General features: G+C 40.8%; 1 protein-coding gene across 1 annotated transcript in view; it reads left to right on the plus strand.

Moving 5' to 3' along the window:
- The window catches only part of csmd2 (CUB and Sushi multiple domains 2), a 228656-nt gene that overhangs the window by 11498 nt on the left and 196263 nt on the right, over positions 1–20895 (plus strand). Inside the window, exon 2 of the mRNA XM_084695567.1 lies at positions 15673–15889. Coding sequence (XP_084551693.1) covers positions 15673–15889 — 217 coding nt within the window. The remainder of the gene's footprint in view (positions 1–15672; positions 15890–20895) is intronic.

The raw sequence follows: 20895 nt of genomic DNA on the forward strand, positions 1-20895 counted from the left end.
AACTTTGCATCCTTCAAAAATAAATTTGATTTAGTCACACAAACATATTGAGGCAATGTGGACATTTACATAAATACGCCCCTTTCAGCCATTTTGTATTTGATTCAATTGCATTAAGTAACGTTTTTAAAGGGGCAATTGGTTTTTTTGGGGGTATTTCACACTGTTCCTTAAGGTCTCCAAATAGGGTATGTAACATTGGTTGGGTTGAAAATGGCCCGGGTGCTGTTCTATGCCCACTGACAGATCCTCTGAAATGTTCCCGGGAAAAAACACTAGCTTTTCTCCTTTTATGGTATGCTCATTAATATTTAGATAAGCTGCGCGCTGATTGCTTGGTTTTCAACGAGTGAAGCTGGGGAGCAAAAACGCAACACGGCCAACAGCAGCACTCGCTGAAACACCGAAGACTTGAAATAAAAACGTGCAAATAAATCTATTGTGTCTACACAACACTGTTTTCAACAGATTGACTATATATAATTTGAAATGATAACATTACTTGTTTCCACTTCTGTTGTTGAAGCAAACTGGATTGACTTAGGTGGGTAGAAAGTTAGGCTACAGCTTAGCAACCAAACCATATCGTGATTCTACTCGGCTTCAGTTAGCTAGCTAGCTCTAAATATCTTGCTAAAAAATAACATGACAAAGATCTGGACAAACATGCATCATGAATTGTAGATTTACATGACACAGGTTATTTATTTGAATGAAACACAGTCAGGAACATTAATCAACGTCAGCCCCATTGCCAATAAACTAGGCTAAATGATCACACATTCAACCTATGCTCTTGCGTTAGCAAGCTAAATTTGTTTACATGCCTACAGTCTAGGTGTTACTACTAGTAACAGTTACTAGCAATGCTAACGTATCCTGTATCTAGCACCTGCCTTTCTCCAGTTCTTTCAAATAGATTAACTATACAGGCGTTAGCAATAAGCCAGACTGCTGTTTGTTTTCTGGCTATTTTTCGGAAGCTTCCCTTCTAATGCCGACTACAGCTAGTCTAGCTAGAGTCATTTGATGTGTGTAGAAAAACGTATTTAGCATTCTACCTGGTATGCTATATACAGGAAACGTTAGCATTGCTAATAACTGTTAGCACAACATCATACTGTCCTTATAGCTTGCGGTTGCAATGGGCATACGGTCGGAAAAGCACCTCTTTCCAGGTTCAGCTTCCTAGCAAATCCTGCTTGAAATTGTACAAGGTTGTCAAAACTGTCTTGGGTGAAATGTTCAGAGCAAATGAATGATTGAGTGTCGAACTTCGCCGGGATCTTCTCATAGACAACAGCAGCCATGCCTGATGAATGTTTGTCTCCTTTGGAAGACTGTGAGTGTTAGCCTTCCCTGTACAGCCTGGAACACAGCATTTACGACCGTGGTCCATTTTCAATATCCTTGTTATAATTCAAAACGTTCTTCTTTGTAATTCCTTATAAGTAGCCTACACAGAGCAGCGCGCAGCTAAACTAGTATCGGAGATAGATGCTACCTCGGGCTGGTCTGGATGTAAATTCTGGGGCGTGACAAAGATACAGACCAGAGCCAATAAGAGGGCGATCACCGGTCCTATGTAGGACCGGTAGCTTTGTTGAAAACCTAGCGTTTTACAGCCACATTTTTTCTTTTTGAGATTTGAATAGGAAAGAGGTGTCAATGGACTTTGATATTCACGGTACGTCAGTTTACCCACCGAACTGTCGTTATTCAACTATGACAAGGTCAAATAGGTTTTGCAGTCAATTGCCCCTTTAAATATGTCAATGATACATATCTGTCCAAAGTTTCAAGTCAATTAGACCTTTGGTTCAAGAGATGAGGAATTTTTTAAAGCTTCTCCAAAATGATCACTGTACAGGAAAATCCATCATGGCGGACCTTATGGGTCCATGAGGCTTTTTTGTTTCTCATGAAAAATGAGGCATGCACACCAAGTTTCAGAAGAATTGAAGCAATGGAGTGGAAATCACTCTGAAAAGTGGACATTTGGGCGTGGCCTGTGGCGCCCCCTATGGTCCAATGTGGCCCATATTCGGTGTGGGGGTACCCACTTAGATGTAGTATCAATGTGCCAAATTATAACATTTATGACCTGGGACTTTTTGAGATATTTGGGCGCAAGGAGAAGAAAAATAATAAGAAGAATAAGAATACTAACAAAAACAATAGGTTCACTCCTACCGGAGGAACCCTAATAAAACTAACAAAAACAATAGGGTTCCTCCTGGCGGAGGAATCCTAAATAGAGGCTCACATTATACCAAGCAGTTGAAACATCTTGTTGTAATATTATTTTATATATTTTATGTTATAGATAAAATAATGGACACGTAATATTTGTATGTAATTTTGAATAATACGTTTTTCTTTACATATACATATATTTAACTTATGTTGTCATATTTGTTTTTATTATTTTTGAAATACATTGTATTATTAATAACTATTATAATTAATAACATTATAATAACTATTGCAGTAGTTATCGTTATTTGTTGTATTTGTTACCCCCCCTCACACACACACACACACACACACACACACACACACACACACACACACACAGGGGTTTAGGGATCTGCTCAAATCTCACCATAAACTCACCTCCAGTATTTGCCAACAGCAGCAGATTTGCCGTTATCTCCCTGTGAATGTCACACCGCTGATTTGTGAACTCAGCAGGAATAGGCAATGATACTCTCACCTAAAATACCACTTTCACTCACTCACTCACTCACTCACTCACTCACTCACTCACTCACTCACTCACTCACTCACTCACACTGTACTCTCGCTCTGTATCTCTCTCTACCACTCCCTCTCTCTGTTTCTCTCTCTCCCTCTATCTTTTCCCCATCTATCTCTCTCTTTGCTACCTCCTGAGAGGGCAGAGAGGGGGTAGACAGACAGAGAGGGGCTCTGTCTGTCTGCCAGAGTACCGTACAGTGTTCTTCGATTCATCAAAGTGTCACAGAGCTCCGCTGCAGCTTTTGTACTGCCACTAAACAACCACCAACCCCCACACACACACATCACATTACACGTACATATACACATCCCAAGAAGGTCAGACAGTTCTCCCTGTGTGCCCATGTGTGTGAGACAGTGACGTGTGGGAAATGCCAGCTGGATGCCAACATGGGCATTGTTGAATGAGGGGTTAATCAGCTGGGCACCAATGCTAAAAGTATTTTCTGTATTTGTGTGTGTTTGCGTGCACGCGTGTTTGTGTGTACTATGCACTCTCAACATATTTTGCAGTCGGGCTCTAGGGCTGGTCAGTACATCCGAGACAGATCAACTTACTTCATGACTCACGTACAAACACACACACGCACACATACAAACACACACCCCCACACACACCCAGGGTCAAAAAAATTAAGCAACTCCTCCTTCAACATAAATCTAATTTACTTTCAGCCGCATCGTCAAATGGGCACTAAACACCTGCATCCTTGGCTTTTGAACTTTAGTGCAAGAGTCTCTTTTTCTTTGCTCCCTTCCCCTCAATTTTGACCAACTTATATTTTCCTGTGCCTGCAAAGTGTCACTCGTTGCGGCCAAAAAAGCTCTAAAAAGCCCTCAGGTGATCTTCCTCATGATCTATGGATACCTATTGATTGGAAGAGTTGCTTGGCTTGGCACAGGTGCCGTAGAAGGCAGTGGGAGATAATAGATTTGTAATCCTCCTCTAACCTGTTTGACGTCTAATGCTAGCCATAAAACATCCTATTCACATGTGTAGTTATTATTGCATGTCAGGCAACACATTCTTGGTATACTCTGTTCAAGCTTTGGTGTTTTTCTGTGGTTTGCTACAGCATGTGTGTGTGTGTGTTCATTCACACCGGCACTGTGTTCACACACACTGACCCATTAATAATTCACTATACCAATAACACCCACCAACTAGTATTATTTACGGTATATTTAGGGATAATCCAAACAGTAGCTCTCAATAGTGAACTTTCTGCTCTTCTCTCAGATCCTTTCTTGTGTGTTTTTATGTGGGAGGATACCTAGGAGCAGATAGAGGGGAAATCTGGGGTGTGTGTGTGGGGGGGGTTTGGTGTCAATTCTCTGTTGCTGCTTTATTACTGCTCTCCCTGGCATGTTCTGGAGTGAGAATAAGGAGGGAAGAAGGGGAATGATAAGAGGGAGGGGAGGGGGGTTGGAAAGAGAATGGAGAGAGAGACAGAAAGAGGAGATATAGAGAAGGGAGGGCTTAGGGTGAAGGTAGAGGGATAACAAGCAGGACGAATGGGAGAAAAGAGGTAACAGGTATGAACAAGTTGGGAGAGTAGAGAAAGAAAAGAGAAACGATGATGATAGAAGACAAATGAAAGTAATAAGAATTAAGGAGAATGATAGGTGAAGGGAAACGGAGAGAAGAAGGGGCAGGAATAGAGTCTTCCTATGAGGGGTGACAGATGAGGGAGAGGGAGAATAATAGGGAACAGAACAGGTAGCTCCGACAAGAAGTGAAAAGTTTGAAAATGTACAATATCTCCCTTGAGGGAGTCTGACAGTTTTCTCAACTCCACAGTTTCAAGGACGTACACATCATTTTTGACAACAACACTTTGTTTACAAGTTTCAGCACAAACTAATTAACATTCAAGCTTATTTCTTTTTTGTTGTTGTTGCATAATGGTATATTAATTCAATGTGTTACTATGAGCGAGCATGGTGTCAAAAGATTTGAGTAATTCAATAGTGGGGGTTGCTTGTCTAATGCGACTGTAGAAAAAGCTGTTATCCTCCTGTTATTTATCCCTAATTGCATCTGAATCACCAGCCACTGAGATGAACTGAACACCTTTACAGTAAAAAGTCAGTAATAAAATAACCACTAATACTGTAACTGAAGATTTACATTTTCCATCATAATGTCTGTCTCTGAGCAAATGTTTGTACACTCAAACATCTGTCATTTTTTTGGGGCGGGAATATTGTATATCATTTTCAATGCAAACCTTTGGTACCACACAAAAATCCTGCCATCTTCAGCTACCTTGTAGATTCAGCATCAGTGATGGAGCCTGTAATTAACTGGACAGCATCCAGATTAAATTAAAACACTCCATCTCTTTCCCTGGTTCCCTGGCTTAGTTAGCATGATGACCGGTGACTGACAGGTGTGGGGCTCACATGCAAGTGTGCGGTGCCGGGAAGAGACAAGTCTCTCTGCAAATTAACTTTGACATTAACCTTGCTGTGTATCTGTGGTAGCCATCACTGGGGAGAGGGATCAGTTAGACAGGGGAGGAGTCAGCTAATCAGATGACTGATGGAGTATCAGTTAGCATCACGCTAACACACACACTTGCGTGCTTGTGATGGAAAGTTCTGATCATTTTCGGTTCTTTGAATCTCGTTCTGTAAAATTAACTAACCTTTTTTTGAGTCATTCTGTTGCTCAACATTTTTTAGCCATTTCCCTGGCCTAAATACGTCCACTGCAAACATTTATCATATTCTCATGTAGGCCTGCATGTAAACCAGAAGATACTAAAAGAAATTCCTCGATTAAAATAATGTATCATGACAGTTTGTATGATTCAAAATGGTAATTTCACACTAGCATTTAATTATCGCGGCAAACAATTACACCGCACTTAACTGTAAGTAAAGTACAAAAAAGTCAAAATAACAAAACCTGTAGGCTGAATTATTACTTGTGTACGAATATCATTCACGTCTTACTAAACCTAGTCACGCGAAAGTGAACGAGGTAATCAAATCCTTTCCTCTTCTGAGTCTGTGTGAAAAATCATCCGAAGACCGAGGCAAAATCAGCGAATCATTTCTGTTTCCTCTAGCTCAGTGGTTCCCAACCCTGTTCCTCAGGGCACCCCTGTCCCGCATGTTTTCCCTGCTCCAACACACCTGATTCAAAAAAGCATCAAAAAAGGAAAGTCACCCAAAAAGAGAAGGAGAGTATCTCAACACATTCTAGGCCTGGACAGAATCAAGCATTTATTTGAAGTCTGACTTACAATAGTTCTGACCCTCTTTCCTTCCTGCCCTCATTCGCTCCTTCCCTTCTTTCCTCCCTCTGAGTGGGCGATATGGCCAAAATCTCCTATCACGGTATGAGTAATTTTATATCACGGTTACGGTATATATCACAGTATAGTAGCCTAATTGTTCTGTAAATTCAATAAAAAAATTGTACAAAATAACGAAACCGTACTTCATCATCTCACTTGATTATTTATTACAAACAACTGCCTCACATGAGACAACACTTGAGTTAAAAACACTAGACGAGTACGCGCTAGCGTTCCGGCAAAATAATTCCTTTGTCAATAATTCGTTCCTCAGAACTTTATTATATTAAATATTAATCCAAAAGGATTCACACCTTCACAAAATCAACCACAAACAAATAATTTCTGCATATGCAGGTAGCAACGCTAGTGCTAAATAACTATTTAACTGGTCGGCTCCACGCCGGTTAAGTAGGCTAGCTAGCGTTAGCTCTTGAGACTTCTCACCAAAAGAACGAAGGGGAACCTTCGATTAAGACACGTTCGTAGGTACCTAGTGAAAAGTAGCCTGAAGTTTCCTAGATCTTTAGCTACGGCACTAATGCGTGTCACTGCAGCGACGCGAATCGATTAGCATCGCTTGCCTTCCCACAGTTCAACACGCTCGGGGGGTATCAGACAGATTAATGTAAAATTAAATCCACTGTTGTAGTTGTAATGGCCAAGTGTGCAGACTTCGTAAACGCAACATAGATCAAAATACAACTTGTATACAAAATACAAAACTGTTTAGCCATACACGTTGACATGTGTAAAAAATGTTTTATTATATTACTCAGTCTCTGCTAATCTGTCGATAGGTAGGGAGTTCCAGCCGGGCTAGCTAGCTAGGTAGTTACCACAGAACGAAGTTACGTAATGTGACTAGACTGAATTTGAAAGTACAAGCACCAACAACTTCGGCAACCTTGTGCCATGCATCGTTTTTTTTTTGTATTAACATCTCTGTACGAATACAGCTATGTATCGTACAGGACTGGGTAAGGAGCCACACAAACGATTAGTTTCTCCTCCACCTTGAAACTTATAAAGGTTTACCATGGTTGCTACGTTACAAGAAACAAGAAAACTCTCCGATTGGCCATCGCTAGAGAAAATCGCTCCTCATTTGCATAAAGTTGAGAAAATCTCAACTCGCGTCGCTACCCACAATGCACCATGCAAGCGTTTCGCCTGGCTCCATAGAAAATGAATGGAAAACATGTTGTCGCTGCAGTGGACACGCATAGTAGGGGAGAGCGGGGGCGAAATGGGCGTAGATTTAGGGGGGGACGCTAGGTACTTGTCCCCACCAACATTTGAAAATGACAAAATTGTCCCCACCAATATTTTTGCGAATTGTGCTGCTATTTGGATCGATTCCGACGGCCAGGACGCGACATTACAAGAAACGCCATAATTTGATTGGCTGAAAATCCGAAGGGGGCGGGTTATCTGACACGCAACACGCACGGGAAGAAGCACATGCTACTTTGCTTGCTTGCACTGGCAGTCGCTGACAAGCTAGCGGGTATGTCGGCGACAACGGTACAGCTAACTTATTAGGGCTGTCTGCCAACAATACATATATAAAAGGCCAGAGTAACACATTTTAATATTCCATTTGCCCTTCAGCATGTACATGTTTGCCCCTTATTGTGCTTTGTAGAAATGCCTCCACCCAAGAAGAAGAAAGGGGACATACGAAGCTTTTTCAAAAAGCAGTGTAAGCAGGGGCGGCGCCAGAGAATTTTTAATGCAGGTGCTGAGGGGGTGCTACATCATTGACAGGGGGAGCTGCGCAGTTATATGTTTTTTAAATTAAATAAATATTATCAGGTCAGGAGTGGGACCCACTTTCAGCCTGGGAGTGTAATGGCCAAAACCAGCCCATCCCCACCAGGGGCCGAGCCATACATTGAACATTCGGGGCTTTACCCTAACCTAGGACCTAGTCAAGGTTTTGATGTGAGCTGAAATCGCTACTTCATAGTAGGTAATGCGAGTACGCATAGCCCGCAAGCGAGATTTTTTGCATTAATTTTAGTGTGAAATAGTTTTTGGAGCTTTATGTAGCCTAATATAAACACATAAACGAAACTACAACCCACAATTTTACCTTAAAGATTCAGGGCAGTGTTTCCCCTAGGATTTTTTTTAGCAGTGGGGGCAGGTCTGTAGCCTAAATGGTCAGTACCCTAGCCCAGTGGTTCCCAACCCTGGTCCTCTGGACCCCCTGTCCTGCATGTTTTAGATGTTTCCCTCCTCCAACACACCTGATTCAAATAAAAGGGTCGTTATCTAGCTCTGTAGAAGCCTGGTAACGAACATGCATTTGAATCAGGTGTGTGGGAAACATCTAAAACAAGCAGGACAGGGGGTCCCTGAGGATCAGGGTTGGGAACCACTGCCCTAGCCTATCGATCAAGGTACCCGAAAGCATGTAGCCTACACTGTTGGCTTCATTTGATCTCGATAGGCTAGGCATTCTTTAGCAAATAATAACAATATACCCACTTAATAACTATCAAAACTTGTTCAGCATAATAATGCACCTAAAATACAAACGTGAGCAAGGGCAGCAATCGCTAACGAATCAACAGGCAATTATGCTAGCAGGGGAAGAATACAAACAACGAAAATCACCAGTTAACTTAAATTTGCAATAACTGTAGACTAATACAGGCTTTAATGAACTGAAAACACAAGTTATACGACTTGCAGTTCTCAAAGACGCACACACGCAATCTCAACTGCGCTGTGAAGCGCGTGTCCTTCCTATTCTCTGACATGCACTCTATCAATCAATGCTGATAGACGGCCTGTCTTGTACAGCCCTATTTTTGATATCTTGGCGGCAGAAATTTAGCCACGACAAAATCAACATAGGGGAAACACTGCAGGGCTTTTGAGAAAACATATTTTTCCCAACCTGGCAGGAACCTAGATTTATGAAGTGACTGATCTTTCTTTTTTTACCTGGCTTTTTCAGTTCCTCCTGGCACTTTTTTCCCATTTATTGTATTATTTTTGAATCAGCTTATTCTCCCTCTACAACAATAAATTGTGGTTTAGGGTTGTCTCCATGAAAATAACCTTGGTACACGTACTTGTGTTTGAGAAAGAGAGCATGCGCGACAACTGAAAACAGCACTTTTTAATGCACGGTCTGATCATGCGCTTATTTAGATTAAAACCTAGTGTAGCCTATTAGCTTACTTATTGGTCACACCGTAACTTAACAAACCTAACACATATGAGCAGTCCACCGGGAATTCTCCCGATGGCCACACCGGGCCTATTGGTAAATGAGCAATATTTTAGGGGGTGCTATGGGGGTGCGTTGGTCTTTCTTGGGGGTGCTAAAAAGCACCTGCTAGCCCCTCCCTAGCGCCGCCCATGAGTGTAAGTCAGGCTAAATAACTAGCCATACTAGCAGTGGTAGTGACCAGGCTTTCAAATGCAGATTCTACTGTGGAAAAAGTATTAACATTTATGCATTTATTAACTGGTGATATTATATGTTACCCAGGGTATTGTTAGAGCTAAACCTAGCTTTTGTGGCTAATCTTTCAACCAAGGTTAGGAGTCTAGCCTCGGACAAATTCACAGTTGACGGACTGTCACTGCATTGCTAGACAGGTGCTGGAAAAAACAGTTGGCTATGTGAATGAGTTAACACTGTTGGTTATTCAAATGTATTATATGGCAATGACGGTACAAGCTTTCTGATTGGCTAATGGGTAGTCATTCCAGACGCGTTTTGCCCTCCTCAGCGGTCAATACGGCTCCGTATTGCCCTCTGACTTCATCTTCAAAATGAGCGACGAGTCAACTGCTGAGTTTTACTATCCAGATGATGCTGAAAAGATTTGTCATCGAAAGTGAGGATGAAGACTAGACTCTTTTAATCACTTGTGTCGTTATTTTGTGTTGAAATTAAAGCCATTTTAGCAGAACCATGTTGTCCGCTTTCTATCAAAAGTAATGAGTTGCTAGGCAACACATGAAACACAGCGTGAGAAGACTTGAGAGCTAGCTACAATTAGCCTAGAGGTACCATTTATTTTCGTTTACAAAATGAAAAGAAGCTAAAAATTCCTAATGATAAACTACTTACTAGGTTTTGCCTCGGCTTTGCCGATACGTTCCGGCCTCAGTTTGATATTTCCTGGCATGACCTCACTCTCGGTTAGTAAGTAGTTAGCTAATAATGAACCATTATTTGATTATTAATGTCCAAATAACACTGTATACAATATGGTAGGAGGGTTAAACTTGCTAGCCATAAGATAGGCTACAAATTGAATGAACCATTTTGTATGCAGGAAAGACAGCATGAAAACACTCCAGATGTAGAGTAGGCTGAGGAAACAGCATCAGGGCTTCAGGTGAGGTTTATGATTATAAAACATTTTGTTGTTCAGCATTACAGTGTCATTATCACAGTCTCTTTTTTTGGAGAGTGCAATTTCTAGCTCTTTAGGGATAGTATACAGAATTGCATTTTGATTTGTGCTCCGGGGGGGGGGGGGGACCAAACCTACGCCCTTGGGCAAAAGTACCATTTTTCAGAAAAACGTAATTTTAAAAGAGAATGTTTTAGACATAGATATATTTTTGCTTGGGTCTATAACTTATAAGTGGGGTATATCAATACCAGATGGTATTTTGTACAAATGTCGAACAACTTCAGTATAATTTCATTTTGAACACAAGTTGCACATTGTTACTTTCGACCCCATCAGTTGGGACGAAAGTAACACAGGGGTGGGTCAAAAGTAACACAACAATACAAGCTAGATTTTTGGTGTTACTCTGGTTTTTATTACATATACCTGACTATGACCTTGTTAATATGTAACTGCAAGTAATGTAATGTAATATGGCATGAACATGTTTTAATAAATGCTTTCCACAAACAGAAATCCACCACATACTATTGCATTAGCGGAGGGGCAAAACTAAGTGTTACTTTCGTCCCGACAGGAACTCCTGACATTTAAACCAGATTTACTTTTATACTGAAAAACTCTGACAAGGCAACCTTCAGAAATAACCTGTAGATTGAGCTGTGACTGTGACACATAAACGGGAAACACAACTTGGAACTAGAGAGGGTACAATTTCTGGGGAAATTGTAGGGTGTGCTGGCTTGTTTTGGTTGCAGGGGTCCATATTTAAATTGCATTATACAACTGATATTTCTGTATTTTTTCTATTAAAATGCATAGCCTACTTATTATTTATAAAGATTACATAGATTTAAAAGCATTTTGTTCTGCTCATTTAACCTCAAAATACTAAGAGTGAAGAGTAGAATGAAATAGTTGTCTTCTCATTTCCCCTGCAAGGGGAATGGTGATCAGCAACCTCATAGTTGAATCAAAACGAATACATTTGGCAAACCGGTGTAAAAATTGACCTAATCTCTATGACTTAAACGTCATTTTAAGTTTTTCCCTTCTCATGATATTTTCAGGCATTTAGCCTACTCATATTGCATTCATTCATCAATAAAGAACCCCCTTTTAAATGTATTTTAACAACAAGGTTACCAGCAGTAGCTAGCTATCTCAGATGGAATCGCAATTCAAATAGTATCATCTGCTAACTGAAAATATGCCCCCAAAAACGTAAAAAAGCTTGACATTTATTTAGGGGAAAATCAGTCATTCATAAATATGTCAGTGGTAGTGATCATTGTCAGTAACAAGGCAAAATGCCATATAGCCCTGCTGTGTGGAGAAGCTGCCCCGGTAAATTGTAGGCTACAACTATACTACTACTAACTAGACTGTCCTGGTAGCAATTGCGTTGGTTGAATTCAATTTAACGTTACTTCCGTTGTAGGCCTACGGTCTAGGCTGAAATGGATTATTTTCATAAACAGATTGAAGTTCAGGCTGTGGCAATAAAGTTCAGGTTAGCAGTCACTAGTCAGATAGTTTCACCTTTTGAAAGACTTTTGATTTAAGTAAGGGTAGTGCCGAAACATGTGCCGCCATTTGACTTCCAGCAGGGAGATGTTTTTGTTAGCTAGTTACGGGACTAAGCTACAGCGTTGCAGTGAGCTACACTGGTTTGAAACCACAGGTAATGATAATTTCAGCAAATCGTTAACTTGTAATCTAATGTTACAATAAATTGTACAACGAAAATGTATTTGTGAGGAATGTTTATTAACGATTGAAAACAGATGCATCATAGGCCGCTGCAATATGTGTTGCCCGGGCAACAGAGGCTACTGTAATGATGCTAATGCTTCAGTGAAATCGTAGACTACTGTTTCCAAAAGTAGATGTAACTACTTCCTTATATCAGATTATATTGTACATTACACTTCACAATTGTGTTTCATATCACAAAGTAAAATGAGTAAATAGTTATCACCCTGGCCTCTTTGCTTGTGGTGTTTCTGCAGCTCCCTTGCAGTAAAGCAGTTAGCCTAGCTATCTCCCAGAAGTTAACAAGCTGCTAAACTAATGTTCTGTTACAGGTAGTCACGTGATATTTCGTGACGTCAGGAGCGTCAGTGACTGTGGCAAGCAAGTTAGCCACCGTTAGCTTCACTTTTGCCACAAAAACTTAATTAAAACCTAAACCGTGCAACGGAACATAAATCCCAATAGAACCAACGCAATCGCGACCAATACGAACCTTTTGACATCGACGTTGTCTATGTAGTCCAAATATTGACTTAGCCTTAGGGGCACGAAAATAAACAATAATAATAAATAATATTTATGTGGGATAACAATGGTTTGTGCTCGCCGAAGGCAAACACACCCCAATTAGCAAAAAAGGACCGCCTCAGTTATTTACTTGTGTGCTTTCCGCACATAACAGCGGCAAACGATGACGAAATCACAGGAAATTTGGTAGCTCCATTAATGGTTGCATGCTCAAGGTGCTGTCATAACTTGGATAGCAAATGAAGTCAGGGCTCTGAGAAAATCGGTTTGTTACTTTCGTCCCGTGTTACTTTCGCCCCCTCTCTCCCCTAATGCTGAATGCTCGCTGTCTGTCTTACTAGAACGGCTAACGTGTGCTGACGTTATGTGACTATATGTATGTGAGAAAGACTTGTAAGTGACAGAGACGGAGGGAGAGCAGGGAAAGGAAATGCAGCTGAAAGAATTCGTTGTGTTTTAACCTAAAGGGTAGCCTGACGTTGTCATACTCATAATTGTAGTCAGAATATAGTGTCTGTACAGAGTCTGATAACTCTCCGATAGGCTGTGACTATGGGGCGTGTTTCAACCGAACTCGTAAAACGAATGCCTCTTCGCTCAATTGGATAGACCTACAACCAGAGCAACGTAATATGTTGTTTGTTGAAAACAAATTCAATCCAAGCGCTCTTTCGTGACGTTGTTGATTACGTTACTGTTGATCATCTGTCCATCATCGTATAAAGCCCACCCTGGTAATTTAATTGGTCCGCCCAGCTCCTGGTTTTATATAGTTTGTCCCCAATATGAGCCCCTCCAGACCCAACTCCCGACCAATCTAAATTGGGCTGGAAGCCCGGCTACCTAAAGGGCTCTATTTTAAAGATCTTAAACGCAAGTATCAAAAAGTAACTTTGTGGGCGGGACTCCCTCTCGGTTGCTATTTTGCCGGTGGGATAAATGACTTTGAGCCTGGCGCAAATCTGAAATGGGTAGGTCCGAAGAAGCTACATTACCAATGGGTGTGGTTTTGGCGTAACGTGCAATACACCAATCAGAGCGTCATCCCACATTCCCTTTAAGAGCAGCGCTTGTTCCATGGCGGATTGCTATTATAACGGCGGATTTGCCAGGCGCACGCCAGGAGGAGTTCACAGCCAAGGAGACCGACGTTCTAGTTAGGGCCGTAACAGATAGAGAAGTGACATTGTGTGGGAAAGGCAGAGCAGTTTTCCCATTGCACTAAATTGCCCGCTCATGCTGCTCATTCAATTTCGTATTTTAATATAGCCTACCCTATATTATATTTTTTTAATTGTTTAGTTCTTGGAATTAGTTTAACTAATGTACTTTTTAACTTAATTTAAGACCCGTATGTGTTTATTATTTGCACCTTCCTGCCACAGTAAAATCTGTGTTTGTGTAACACGCAAACATTGCAAAGAAACCAAATTCTGATTCTGATGGAGATGGGAGAAGAAACCCACCCAAATTTGCTTTGGTTAAACAGGCGTGGAAGAAAATTGCCACAATTGTTACAAATCATGTTCACATATATAGAGATCTCTCATGAAAATCTTTTTATAATCATTGAAGAAATGTAACATGCCATAAATCAAAACAATGTAACGTAGCTTCGCAGAAAGAAGACCCTGGCATCGCTAGCAGTAAGCACGGACCAAGCTTGCGCCCTTAAAATAGCATCTGAATAATGCGCCATTGACTTGAGACCACGTTTTTCCTGGTCAGTGGCGGAATTGTTTCTCGGAAACTGCAAAATAGCACCAGGGAACGTTTGCGCTGGAACACGCCTCCTTTTTCGCTGAACCGCCCACAGGAGCACAAGGTCATTTCGACATGCGTCTGTGGAGGGAAAAGTCCGCTTTGCGTCGAGTGCAAACTAGGCACTCTCGTCGCATACTTGCGTCGTTGACAAAGTCAATTGCGCTGGGTGCAAGATTGGGCCCAAATAGTGTTAAAAACACGTTTTTTACGAAACGCAATGTGGTGGCCGGTGTTGATTCTATTGCTTTATGTGTGGTAAACATTGGAAAGTATACAGTGGTTGTAACACTATAGCCAAATTTCTCCCAGTAGACACATTTCTACTGTCTCACGGTATATTTACATTTACTCAGACACTCCTATCCAGAGCAACTTACAGTAAGTACAGGGACATTCCCCTGAGGCAAGTAGGGTGAAGTGCCTTGCCCAAGGACACAATGTCGTTTGGCATGGCGGGGAATCGATCCTGCAACCTTCTGATTACTAGCCCGACTCACTCACCGCTCAGCCATCTGACTCTGTATACACCGTACTACCGCCCAGCCCTACCTCCCTCCTTTCTTAACTCTTTCGCTATTTATTGGAGAAGCACCCCACTCACTTTGAGAATGATAGTTTAGATGCTGCTGCCAAAAGACCTATATACAGAAAAGCCCAATTAATGTGAATGACAGATAGAGATACAGAAATGGAGAAAGAAGGAATAGAGGGAAGGAGGGACAAAGACAGAAGAGGGAAACAGATGAAGGCTTCCTTTCCTTCTCCACTTGTTACTGTGGGAACAGGTGATGGAGAGATGATGGGTGTAGAAAGGAGCTGGCAGTTAGCGTCCAGATGCTAACCAAGAGTAGTTATGTTTCACAGGTAGACAATAATTGGACATTGGTGGCTTGACTCTAACATTCGAAGAGTTTTGGATTGTATGTGCCAATTTGTGTCTGTGATTTTTTGGGGGTCTTTGTTTGAGTCTGTGTGATGAGTGGTGTTTAGTTTTGAAATGAAAAACAGCTCCATGACTTAACTAACCCTATTTCCTTTCTCCTTCCATCCCAATTTCTTTCTCTCCACCACCACTCCTACATAAATCCCCTCCCTTCTTCTCTCCTGCCTTCCTCTCTCTTACTTCCCCCTCTCTCCCCTTCTCTTTGTCTTTCTTCCCATTCCAGCCCAGAATTGCAGCTACACCCTACACAATCCCAACGGCACCATAGAGAGCCCAGGATACCCGTATGGGTACCCCAACTATGCCAACTGCACGTGGGTGGTGGTGGCAGCAGAGCATAATAGGATACAGCTGGTGTTCCAGGGCTTTGCCTTGGAGGAGGACTTTGACATCCTGTCAGTCTACGACGGCCCACCAAGCCCGGGAAACCTACGCACACGGTAAGACCCTATCTGAGAGGTGGGCTGGGGATGGTGGTACTATGGCGGGGGGCGGGGGGGGTAAGGGTTCGAAGAGCGCTTTGTGGTTTGAAGGCCTTTGGAGTGATGAGGCGTCGTGGATTCATCTGGCATTGTGGTGCAAACGGGCCTGATTGTATTAGAGGTGCAAACAGTTTGTCACTTATGGAGCTTGATTTGCAAGCAGATGATTTGTATCGGTCCAAACAGCTTCCAACAGGGACCAACGTGTGAACTCGATGCACATGAGTCTGACCTGGGCTCAGAGAGAGCAGGCAAGAAAGTTTGAAATTTGTTACACTGTTTACATTGGTAGGGAAATAGAGAGAGAAAGAAAAATAGAGGAGAGAGAGAGATAGAGAGAGAGGACTGCATGCGTTGCCCTGCATCCTCCATCTACCAAATGAAAGGAGGACAAAGGAGGACATCCTCCTCCTCTCTCACTTTGCTCCTCGGCTCACTTTGGGCTCTGTAGTTCCAGTGAGATGGAACCACCATAAGAACAGATAAATGACAGAGGAGAGGGACAGAGAGAGAGAGAGAGAGAGAGAGAGAGAGAAAGAGAGAGAGGGAGGGACCTAAAAAAATCTTTATTGGGCAGTCAAAACTGCCAGCTATCCACATCACAATAACCAGTTTGGATCCTACTTACTGACATTGTACAAGGGACCCCTCTTCCCCACCCAAAGGGAGAGAGGAAGGGAGAAAGAGGGGAAGAGGGAGATAAAGTAAGGGTGGGAGAGGGAGGGCGAGAGAGAAAAATAAAGAGAGAAAATGGGAGATAGGGAGAGAGAAAGACAAAGAAAGAGGGAGGAGAGATTTTGACTTCATTTGTAAATGCAAACCACCGTTATACACTTGTGCAATGTAGTTACATGTATGTTACATGTATGTTTAATTATCATGTGTGTATCTGTGTGTGTGTGTATAAGGCTCTGGTTTATATATGACAAATATTTCTGTATTTCCACAGTTTTTTTGCTTTGGCAATAAGAACATTTGTTCTTTCATGCCAATAAACCCCATTGAATTGAAATAGAGAGAGAAAGAGAGGGGTGGAGGGAAGGAATGAGGGATGGAGAGAGACAGAGAGAAGGAAAAAGAGTAGGACAGACTGAGAGAGATCACCCCACATGATCACCCCAATGTTTGTTGAAGCATATGCCATTTTGCTCATTTGTGAGTACAAAATTGTGTTTTGTATTTTACACACATTTATTTTCCTTTTCAAGCCATTTTATGTTGCTTGCCATGTCATAAGAATGTAATTGGCCAGAATGACCCAGTGTTGTACAGTGCACATGACAATAAATCTCATTTACTATTTTGGGCTTTGAGAGAGAGGGGGGTAGAGAGAGATAGAGAGGGAGTGAGAAAAGAGAGAGAGAAAGGAATGGGGGTGCAGTGTCAAGTTGTTCTGTATGTACAAAGCCCCTTTAGAATGTTTTGTGTTGGACAGTGTCAGCAGGTTCTCTCTCTCTCTCTCTTTCTCTCTGTCTCGCTCTCTCTCTTGCACACACACATTTATCTCTCTTCTATTCAGAGAAGACATTCTGATACTGATTTTCCATGAACACCATGCTGGTGCAATAGAAACATCTCCCTCACAGTCTCATGAACTGTTTTCTGTCAGAACTCCCTTTGAACACACAAACGTAAGTGTGTGCACTCTCTGTCACACACACTTACACACAACAACACACACACACGTGTTAGATGCAGACCCCTGCTGTTCTTTGTTCTGTTATCTGCCTCTCCTGTCAGAATTATTTCCCCCTCTCTCTTTTTGCATCCGTTCCTGTACATTTCTCTATTCTCCTCCCCTCATTTCTCGGTAACACTTTAGAATAATGGTCTGTTGTTAATGAGTAGCTATGCAGGAAGTAATAGGTAGTTCTACATTAACACTGAATGTAATACTATTAACTAATATGGAACCAAGATTAACTAAGCAGTAAGTAATAGTGAATTTAGTACAAAGGTAGTTCCTTGGTAGGTATTTGATTATTACTAAATAAATATATCCTCATTGAGAACTACTTGTGCACTATGACTATGAAGAAAGAATAACCAATGAATTACTAATCACAAAAGTAATGTCTAAATAGTGAACAATTGTGTTTGTTTTAACTCTTAACATGGTCATAACATTTCAGAAGCTTGTGCCTGAAATTAGTTCTTTGTGGAAACCAGTTTATGAATATTAACGTTATAACACGCCCCTGTATGATTATGGGACACGTCCCCCCCCAATATTTGATAATAGCCTACTGTATGATTATGGGACACGTCCTCCCCAACATTTGATCATATGATTATGCGGGCAATTTCGATTTGTCTGCTATTAGGTCTTTCTGCACCTCAGAAAATATCAAATCACGGCTGGTCCATTTTCCAAATCCAGTCGACTTGGCTTAACAAAACCTATTTGTTCTGAATCCATGTCATGTTTTCCGGTCCGTGTACTTTGCGGCCAATGGATTTTCGTTTTAAAATTAAAAAACAAAAATCGGGAAACAAGCTGTTCCCCGATTACCATTTAGAAATAGGAAAACAAAAAATGGAAAGTGACCCATTTTCCGTTATTTATTTTTTTGATAATAGAAAATGGAAAACGAAAAAACTACCCATTATCTGATTTTCTTTGATGTGCTTAAGTAAAATAGTAAAATAGTGTGTGGAAATATTCTTTCTCAAATTTGCATCGATTTTTGTGTAATGACCCGGAAGTTGCTCCCACGAGCTTGACAGTCACTTTGGTCCACATATTCAGGATGTCAGCAGAGGGCGCGCTGCCATTTGTATGAAAGCAAATCAGTGACATAATGTTTTGAATTTTAAAAAGCATTGAATACTTAATATTGAAATTTAAACAACACCAAATTCACATCTGAATATACATTTCAATGATAAATAAAAATCTGACCCAAAAATTCAAGACTCGGAAATTCAGTTTGCTCAAATTTGAGCCCACTAAAAAATTGGACCTTGAAAATTTCAGAGCCCATCAACTTTGAGCCTAAAAATGTATATCTTAAAAAATGTGAGCCTTATGGAACAATAGGTTCATTGTAATAAATAGGAAATAATTGTTTAAATAGGCTATGATTGGTATGAATTTGCTTAGTTATGCATTGTGTTTGTGAATGATGTTATAATTTAGATGTCTGGTAACATTTTTGAATATAAAGAGTTCTTTAAAAAGTGTAATTTAAACTGTACTGAGAATACAACAAGATCTGTAAAGCAATACAGATACCATTATCTCAGTTAGTTCAAAGCACATTGTTATATGTAAGAATTAGGGCTGTGAAATGATTAACATTTTTAATCAAATTAATCACAGGTTTCTGTGGATTAATCATGATTAATCACATAATACCGGTTTTCCGAATTTTTGTCATTAGTGTGCGTCTTTGATTTTGCGGTACCTTGATGTTCGAGTCACCCGTTGCCACTCGCAAAACTTTGGTGAACCCCTCGTCCTCAACAATATCAATCGGTTTACAGCTTTTTGAAATACATTTGGCAACTGTGCTAGTCACCTTGTCACAGACAAGACTTAGTGAGGGCCCTACGCTGTTCGGTGGTTTGGCGCATTCTACTTGAACTCCCCTCGCCGACCAACGCATGCTTCTCGTTGAGGTGGTATAGGTTACTTTAGGCTGGTATTGCTTCGGTGAAAAATGTACATTTACATTTATTCATTTAGCAAACGCTTTTATCCAAAGCGTCTTCCAAGAGAGAGCTTTACAAAAGAGCATAGGTCACTGATCATAACAACGAGACTGTCCCAAACATTGCAAGTAGCCAAAACATGAAGCATACATTGTGAAAAAGCTAAACAAGTGCCAAAAGGGAAGACCCATAAGAGCATGCAGTTATACAAGTTACAAATTAAAACAACATGAACCACAAAAGTGCAGGACTGTACCTGTAGAAGAACAATCAACAGTAAAATAATACACAGCGAGTACAAGACTTAGCTTCGTTATATCTAACCTAAAAGAGAAATTAGTCACTTTAATGAGAGTCATTGTGATCCTGGAGGAAACTAACTAAAAAGTCCAGCCAAGCATTCTTAAGTGCCGTTGTACTCCCGGAACAAGTGCGAAACGATAACATTCAGTTATTTAGCATTCAGTCATTTAGCAGACGCTCTTATCCAGAGCGAAAACGTCTTCCCACAGAGCAGGGCTCCAGACTGACTTTTTTTTACTAGGAGCACAGTAGCCCCTGACTGAAAATTTTAGGAGCGCAAGCAGAAAATTAAGGGGCACACACGTTATATTGACCTGCAATGCATTAATTAATGTAACTGGAGAGGGTACAATTCAGTGGCAATTTTAGATCCTTTTTAGGAGTGCTTAAGCACTCCTAATATTTTTTTTAATACTTTCTTAAATATATTGTTTATTATCATTTGATGCTGGTAGTTCATGAAGAAAGGGACATCCTTAGTTTTTTCATTCAATATTTTGCATAATAATACATAAATGTATTAATTGTTATCCAGTGAAATTAGGGATTTATATTATCAAGGGGGTTTACGTTTAGCACTTTTGCAAGGCACTGTATTCATGTCACATTCTCATTGGGGGCTGAGCACCCCTATAGGTCTGATCCTAGAATCGCCTCTGCAACGCACCATATAACCTAAGCTCGAGTTTAAATACATTATTTAATGTGACATTACGTACTGTACATGCAAGTCTTAGCTAAATGACTTAAATGTATGATGCGCTATCAAATGTTTTTATTAATGATTGTACTTTATTTGACAGTAAATATAATAATACATATATTAGTGATGCTTTGAAATCTATTTTTTTTATATAACAGAGGATTGTGTGTACAGGTTCCAAATATGGTTGCATTGTCCATTAAAAAAACATTTCAAATTCAGTAAATGGCCCATTTCCCCAAAAGTCAAAGAAACTCACTTTAAAATAATTTATAAAATATATCTGGTCGCTGACTTTCTTAGA

Source organism: Hypomesus nipponensis, chromosome 4, assembly GCF_054491055.1.
Source record: "Hypomesus nipponensis isolate SF chromosome 4, ASM5449105v1, whole genome shotgun sequence".
NCBI lineage: Eukaryota > Metazoa > Chordata > Actinopteri > Osmeriformes > Osmeridae > Hypomesus > Hypomesus nipponensis.